The 8633-nt window shown below is 40.4% G+C and overlaps 1 protein-coding gene across 1 annotated transcript in view; it reads left to right on the top strand.

Annotated features, from left to right (window-relative positions):
- Positions 1-8336: 8336 nt before the first annotated feature.
- WDR78 (WD repeat domain 78) overlaps positions 8337-8633 on the top strand; it is a 21417-nt gene continuing 21120 nt past the window's right edge. The window contains exon 1 of the mRNA XM_009320653.1: positions 8337-8463. Within this exon, the coding sequence (XP_009318928.1) occupies positions 8337-8463 (127 nt within the window). The remainder of the gene's footprint in view (positions 8464-8633) is intronic.

Below are 8633 nucleotides of genomic sequence, written 5' to 3'. Positions count from 1 at the left end.
CATATCAAATACATTCTCCAGTGTATGGATATGGAAATAAACGGAACTGAAGTTGGACAGTCTCTTTCAGGCACCGTTGGACTGTCAAGTGATGAACCCAGTAGACATATCAGACAGAAAAATACCTAGATCAACAGTGTTACTCTCGCAACAAAAACTCACTGGACTCTAGATTACTATAATTTGTGATGGAAGTTAAATGGTAAAAGTAAAACTGAATTGGCATCATGACAGGTTTATTTAATGCAAACAGCCTTCTGGAGACATCAGTTTTGCACAGCTTATTTTTGAACCCACTACTTCAGAAGCAGAGGTATGCTTCCAGGCAATCCCCATTTCTGCAGGCTGGCAGGAGATTTTTGTGTCTCGTTCCAATGCTTCATAGCTGCTTGGACTGGAATGGGATACTCCAAAATATGAAAGCTGTGGAAGTAAACCACTGAGTTTTCTCTCTTTACAATTCTCCTACAGCCTGCAAAGAAACACCTGAACAGAACTGACAGGACACTACACAGTTTCACTTCTACCTACAAAACTACTGTTGTAATTGCTAACATCTTTCATGCTGTTTAATATAATCAATTAATAATGAAACATCTTAAAATTAGCAGTATCTGCAGTCTCTACAAGACAATGACAAACATACATCCCGTTCAAATTTACTCAGTTATCTTTAATAGCTCTTTAAGCGTTACATAAAACAGTTAAAAACTAAAATTAAATTTTGTCTATATTGATAGCAATAAACCTGACAAATTCATCAAGTTGATGCTCAGCTCTTTTGAACTCTGCTACAGGAAAATACCACAGTTAACTTCTGGGTTACAAGTCACTTGCTTTAGCAACATTTGGGGCACAGAAAACTTTAATATTAAACTGCCAAACAAACCTTAAAATGCAGCAGTGTTACCTATTTTATAATGACACAAAGAATGAAGCATGAGCACTGGGTAGAGAATACACGTAATTACCTCACAAATGATGTTGAAGCCACATACATGTATATTAAAGCTACATTTCACTAAGCAGACTAATTAAAAGTAAATTACTGGTATGCAAGTAGTAATACATATTCTGTTATAACATAACTCACATTTATTCCCAAAATGCAGATATACAGTTACATGAGTAATATTCAAAGAGTGCATGAAAACTGAAGTTTTGAATACACAAGGTTTAGAAACTAACTTTGTAGACCCTGAAGTTCAAATTATTTGAGAACAGGAGCTCATCAGCTAAAAAATTTTGTAAGACCCATGCTTGAACTGTTGAAGTCTTAACACTGACTGTGGCAGCCATTTAATAAACTCTCCAGTGAGCTAAGCTAAGTGATGGCCTGGAGAAAATGACTAGTTAAAATGGTGAAGAAGATTCTTTACTCAAGAGGGCATGTGTCCCTTTTCATAAACAGGTATTTCAGTGGAAGGCTTACAGCTCCAACTTGTCCCTCTCTCCCTGTGTTGTATATCAAAATAACCTAAGTGTCAGAGAATGGTCTGCCTCATTTTTACCTTGGGAAGAAAAGAACAACATACTGAAGCAAGAAGGAAGAAAAGACACTGCTGCCCCTCATTTGATGGTTTTACATGTGAACACTTCTATAGCCAAAACTACAGTGACATCCAAGCCCTTCTGCACAAGAAATGCAAGCTTTTATATACGTGGATTTTTTTTTTTTGATTGCTAAATGAGAAAATTCTTCTATTTCCAGAACACAAAGATCAAGTGCAATGTTTCAGCTGACAGATCTCAAACGTGTATATCTAAGCCTTGAAACTACCACCTTAGCAAAGGTCCCCTGACTTGGCCATTCCCTTCCTAGTCTTGATTCCACTTAAGAGTTTATAAAGTCGACTTTTTCCCCATGAGGACAGCTAAGCATTAGAACAGGCTGCCCAGTCTCTTTCCTTGGAGGTTTTCAAGACCAGACCTGGAAACAGCCCCAGGCAAGCTGGTCAGATCTCAGAGCAGACCCTGCTGTGTGCAAAAGGTTGGACCAGAGACCTCCTGAGGTCCCTTCCACCCCAAATTATCTCGTAATCCTGAGTTCTGAGATTTTGCAGGTAGCACTGAAAAACAACTTATTTCCTCACTTCCCTCTCCTCGCCTGCTTCTTCTGAGAAAAGTATTGGATAAGATTTGGTTCTATTTATTACTATGTAATTAAAAAAACCCCACAAAACCTAAAAAAATTCAGCCTCAGTTTTTCTGGAGAAACTGCCTGATCAAAGTGCCTAACTGGCAAGAACCACAGGTTGGGTTTTAATGCAGCTGACTCAGTCCTGTATCAATCTACCTAAATCTCTTCACTGGGAAAAGACTGGAAAGGGTAAGCAGATGATACAGTATTTCACAGGGGATATTGTTAATGTGGATCTTTCAGATATTTGGTTTGCAACATGGCTCCCTAAATCCGCAGTGGCACACCTGAGGAGAAACAAACTGCAGCCTTTCTTAAGTAGCCTTTTTAAGTCAGTTTTGCCAGTGAAGTCACTGTATCACCTGGGGACATCTTCAATATTGTAAATACTAGCAAAAATTCTTAAATAGAAAGGTATTTCAACTGCACCTCTAACAAAAGTAGCAGCTGCTATGTTTAAAACAAAAAAAGCAGTGATTCAGGGGAACATAGAAGGCTGAAGGATGTTGGGTGATGACTCTCCCTGCAGTGATTTAACCTTCTCCAGCCTGCTATCTACTCCACACTTCTGTCAGAGGTTATCATGCCACAGCAGGAGCAACAAAGCGAAGGTGCACCCAAAGCAAATCTGTACGAACTTACAGGCTTCCAAAGAGTGATGCTGTCATGCTTTCCTTTCTGCCACACTTGCTGTAGAAGGAGTAGCCTCCAGCAAGAGGAAACAGCACCTTGAAAGTCCGGGGGGATGACATGGCAGGACAGACAGGCGACAATGACATAAGACCGTCAGGGCAGTTTCTGATCACCCCATAGATCGCTGGACTAGAGGGACTAACTACCTCGCCATCCTAAACACTCACACCCAAGGTGAGCGCAAACCTCTGCAAGAAGTACTGAAGAGCAGATGTAGCTACATCTTTCAGGGCTCCAAGTCAAAAGAAGAGATAGCACACTTGAGGGTGGTAAAAGCAGCTTCTGTCCAATGGCTCATGACCATGCTGCTGCTGAATCATCTGCTGAACTCACACACTAACTTAACATATTTACAATAAAGTGGAACTGATTCTTACTGTCTTTTGAGCAGAGTAGATGACTGGAACCAGGAACCACCAATTGTTTCCCAGGATAGTCATCCCTGCTCAAGAACCGATGTGCAGTGACTTACGTAAAGGACGGAGTCATCAGAAAAACTAGATGAGCAGTGATGCTATAAGACTAACGGAGAAAGACTGCTAGATGGAGGAAACTGCAGCCCAAGGGGAATGCCTCGGTTGACAGGACATTATGCTCACTAGAACTTCACCAAGAGAACTCCCATTTTCAAGAAATATTATGAAGCACGACCACAACAGTTAATCAGAATACCTTCTGTCTTATCTGAAGCACATACTTTCAACTGGACATTTTCTAACTATTTATTGTTGATTTCCATTACAAAGTACAGCATCAGCCTCAACTTCTTGAAATATCCTGAAATTTCTTACTAAGAAAAACTGGAAATCTATGGAGTGATCATATCATACCATAGAAATTCAGATTAAATCATATAGTCACAAGCCAAGCACCACAAGAAAACAATTTGTGACATGAATGGACTAACAGTGAAATATTAATACAGACTGGGGCTTCTAGCCAGGAAAAGAGCTCAAAAAGAAACTAACTTTTCAACAGTTCCACTGCCTACCTAAAATCCTTCCGCTGTATTAGAAAGCAGTAAGCCCACAAACATCAATATTCTATCACACACACAAAAGTCCACAAAACTCTTCTATTACAACCAAAAAAAACCCCACTCTTTTCCAAGATTAGAAATGCAGAATGCTAAATGCTATTGTTTTCCCTTCAATAGCTTGTCAGAAAAACTGAGGTAATACAATCAGTGACTATAACCAACCACTTTGGAGTTTGTACTATCACCAAGGAAGTAAGAAAACTGAATTCCCAGATCTACATTAGGTTCACAGATACCTCCCTGAAGTATTCTACAAAAACTGCTCCAAAATGAAACAAAAAAGACAATTAGTTAAAGCTAAGATCAAATGAGGGAAAACAAAAAATTGTGCTCAACAGGATGGACTGATGTGAATCACCGATTCTAATCATGATTTAGATCAGTCAGCATCAAACCTTGATTTAATCTATTTTGACCTTATTTTGTATCCAGGCGATACTCAAAAGCTCTGTCCTCCCTGACTTTTAAAACACCTCAATTTGCAAACACATTAGTGATCGTGTTAACTTTACTACTGCTTCCTACAGCGGAGGCTATTACACATTTATGCATGTTGTTTTAAAGTAATAGCATAGCTTAATAAAAACACAAAGATTAAGAATGTACAAAGGATTAGTAGGAATGGTTATTAGATTATGCATTTCTGAAACATTATGTCCTGAAGTTGTTTCAAGCTGCATATGAAATCTAGAATTCAGTTAAATTCACACAGTTGAAAACTCTTCAACTGAAAAGAAACATAACATTCAGAAAAAAGGAAAACTTTACCAGACATTATGAATTTAAAGATGACTTATTAAAGCAGTGCCACACAATGTTAATAAACTGATTTTTCTGGTCAAAAGCAACTAAACATTCAGAAACCCAAACAACATTAAAGTGCACTCAAAGAAATCAGGCTGAGTCAGTTTAACCATTCACTGATACCAGAAGAGAAGTGGTCCTGCTCCTCTTCAAGACACGCATACTCTTGATTCTTCCCGTACTTGCCTGACACCTTAGGACACCAGTTAAAATTTTTAACCCCACAGACATTCACTCTGCAGAAGGAAAAACTTAAGTTCTTATTCCAGCAGGTCAGAAAGCTGAATAACCTCACTGAGGGGCAAAAACCACTAGGAACTGGCATGAAGGTGGTCAACTGCCTGCTCAAGAGTTGGGAGAAACAGGACCATATTTTTGAGCAACAGTAAACAGCAAGAGCTGCACAAGACAAGGATACTGTGTAAGGAGAAGCTGAGTCAATCTCATAGCTTGACATTTTTGGAAGGAGGAATATGTCACCCTCTCATGGATCCCTACGACTGGTTCTGCTGTCCCATGCCATCCCTCACACCAGCTCTAGTCTCTGTTGGATCTTTCCATTAGCTGGTACAACTGGTTACCCTTCAGCGAGCTTTTCACCTCCTTCTAAGCTAGCGAGCTGAAGCAACCCACAGTAGAGGTTCAAGGAGCATCTACGCAAAAGCAGCAGCAGGAGCAGGATCTCCCCTTTCAGGCAGCTAGGAGCTGTTAGACCACCTCAGCTGTTGTCCATGACCCCTCAACCCATAGTTAAAATCAGCTTGAAATTTAAACCAAGCTATGCCAATCAAAATCAGGGATACTTTGTCCCTACTGCTCCCACCCCACCTCTGACCAAACATGACCACCCTCTTTCCCATGCGGCAGCCCTAGTACTTCTCTTATTCTTCAGCAAGCTAGTTAAAAAAACAAAACAAAACAAAAAAACAACCAAACAAAAAAACCACCTCATCATTTTCCCATTAGTTTTGCCTGTTTAGCATCCTGGCAAGTGCCTGTTGCAAACTGACTGGTGCATCCTATCATGGAACAAAATAAAGCAACAGCAGGAACTCGGCACTTCTGGAAATTACACTAGGTATTTAAGCTGCCTATCTTTTCAACACAAAAGTCTGACCCCAGCTCTTCAAGTTTTTGGAATCAGAAGAACTCATTCTCACTTACATTTTATGCAAACATTATAACGGCTGAATAAACAAAAAACATTCTGTTTCAACTACTAATCAAGCTTTTCAGTCAAAAAGTTTTTCTTCTCAATAGACATTAAAATACTTGTATGCGGAAAAAATATGTATCAGCATTCACTCCACCACAAAGACTAAATAAGCAGCTTAATGCATGATATGGTAATATTCACAAAGCTTGAGCTTATCTTAAGTTAGAGATGTGTTCTTTCTGATTTATGACTAGAACAAACTTCTAACATGTTGGAATATTAGGACTCAAACCAATCACATGAGCATGCTTCAAAGTAAAATGAAACCCTAACACAGGTTATTAATCCCAAATCTAAAACCAGTTTAATATATATTCAAAATACTTTTTTTCCCCCCCTCTTCTGTATTCAAACTGGTAAGCTTCTACAAAAGTGAAACAGCATTTTTTGTTAATTTAGTTTCACTTTCTGGACTCATTTACTTACTAACCAGGCTCAGAGCTCCTGTCTGAAACACTTTTCTGTCAAATTCAAAAAGTTTCATACCCATATCATTTATTTTTTGAGGTTTACATCTCTAGCATTAAAGCCTGGCTGATTCTCTAGAACGCAACATTTGAGGATCTTTCCTGACTGAAGGATGAGTTCCTGTGCATTCCTTCGTAAGAGTCAGCGCAAGATTTTCCACTGGGGAGGTATGGGGAAAAGGGCAAGAGGCACAACAGCACCCACATTTTCAAACGCAGGCTGGTCCTAGGGCCCTTGTCTGCTGAGACAGGCAAGTCCTAGGGCTGCCTGACTTATCAGTCTTCCCTCGCTCTCTCTCTCAACATCACATTATGCAGCGCATTACTTTCCTAACACACCCCTCCTCCAGCATACCTAGCACACCACCACGTAGCGGCAGTCGTCTTCAGTTCCTCTAGGCAGATGGTTGATACAAGAGCTTCGGTGGCGACGCTGTGCTAAGGAGACTTCCCATCCCATCCCCTATATATTTCCTGAATTGTGCTAAGAACCATATTCACATTGCTCCTAGCTTAAATCACTGAAAGAACATTTTTATTTTAAATTCTGTTTCCCGATCCAGAATGCAGCTCAGCCATGCAAACAGTTGTCTGCAGAATTCAATGGCTGTGAACGAACGTCAGCCAAGCCTACATTGCTGCTGCCACCCCTGTGCTGCTGAACTCATCCCACAGGTGGATCAAAGCTTTCACAGCCCCTTTATGCTGCTCCTGCCCCCTAACCTGAAATAAAGAAGCCAAAATAAGACGAAGAATTCACCTTAGCTTTTCTTCAAAAAAGCAAAATGCTGAGGGGAAAAAAACTCCTCTTCCTTTCTTAGTAAAATATCAAGACCAACACATAATAAAAGCCTTACCCGTTGGAACAACGTCCATAAAGTGAAAAATAAAACCTGCCTGACCTCCATACCCCACTGACTTTTTATTGCTCTCTGCAGCACGTATCCCCTACAACTCTCAATGCTACCACTGCTGTAACGTCAATATAAGTACGTGACAATACAGAATAGGAAGTAATTCAGCGTACTGCCTGTGGCTCTTTAACAATATGGCGAACTTCAGCTCCCACCAGAAGAGAGCTAGCACAAGTATTTCACAATAATGCTGTGTTTAATTAACAAAACTTACAAGCAATTGGTGAAACTTGAGACAAAGATCCTGAATACTGTGATGCCTATAGATCAGCATGTGCCCGAATGTCTCTCCAACTTTACAGATGACAGAGTTTAATAGCCACATTTTTTCAGACAAGAAATTGCTCAGGGATCAGACCTGTGATTCTCTGCCCCTCAAGATACAGAAAAAAACAGGCAGATTCTTTTAACTTCTAAGATTAGATTAGTACATTTTGTACCAATAACAGGAAGAATGCTTCATTACAGTTTTCATTTAGGAGGGAAAGATAAATTTAAGCAAAAATTGACACATATTCAGGGATTTCAAGGGAAGAGGGAAGAAACCTCAACTGTAAAATATTCTAATCCTGATACCTCCAACTCCCCAGAGTCTAGCTGGAAGAAATGCCTGTCCCACAGAAGAGATTTTTTTATTTTTTTAATAGCATACGTTTCAAATAAGCATTTCCAATTCATTTGTCAACACTGTTCATGCAGCAAATTACCTTAAGATTGGAATCTTAGGATAATTTGAAGAAAACTTAATGAAATATCTATTCATCTGTCCTAACTTGCCTCCTAAGAAGCAAAAGAGCTGCTCTTCCAGATCCTATCGGGATAGACAAATCCACACCTCAATAATCAAACATAACTCACTCCGCCTCCCACAGAAAAGAGGTCAATAAGCCTCTTCCCATTTTCTGCAACTCCCCTGAATAGTCCTTCTCCCTTTTTCAGGAAAAGGTCTCCCTCCCAAGAGACTGGAAAGGCTGCCCTTCTATCTATAAAGGCAATTCCCCTTTGTCTTAACGACTACAAAAAGATATTTAAAGAAAATAAATATATGTTTTATCCTCGAGTAATGGTGCTCCGATCAAAGCCTAGGAGAAACAATTCTTTCACGTTGGGACAGAGACAGACGGTGGGAGCTGGCAAGAAGCGCATCCCTCTCCACCCCGAAGGGATTACACCCCCTCATGCCAGAGTAGGTAAGGCTACCCCACTTTCCACCCCGCCCCCAAAGATGAACCCCGTCCCAAGGAAGGCACAGGCCCTGCTCCACTGCCCTCTCCCTCGTTGCTCAGGATCAGGGCCCCGTCCCCCGCTGAGCCAAGGGCTCCTCTCTAGCATCCCCCTGAGAGGGCTGCGGCCGGTAGAG

This window comes from Pygoscelis adeliae, unplaced genomic scaffold (genome assembly GCF_000699105.1).
Source record: "Pygoscelis adeliae isolate BGI_AS28 unplaced genomic scaffold, ASM69910v1 Scaffold402, whole genome shotgun sequence".
In the NCBI taxonomy this organism is placed as follows: domain Eukaryota; kingdom Metazoa; phylum Chordata; class Aves; order Sphenisciformes; family Spheniscidae; genus Pygoscelis; species Pygoscelis adeliae.
Note: the sequence above shows the minus strand (reverse complement) of the source record. Positions and strands in the feature narration are given on the sequence as shown.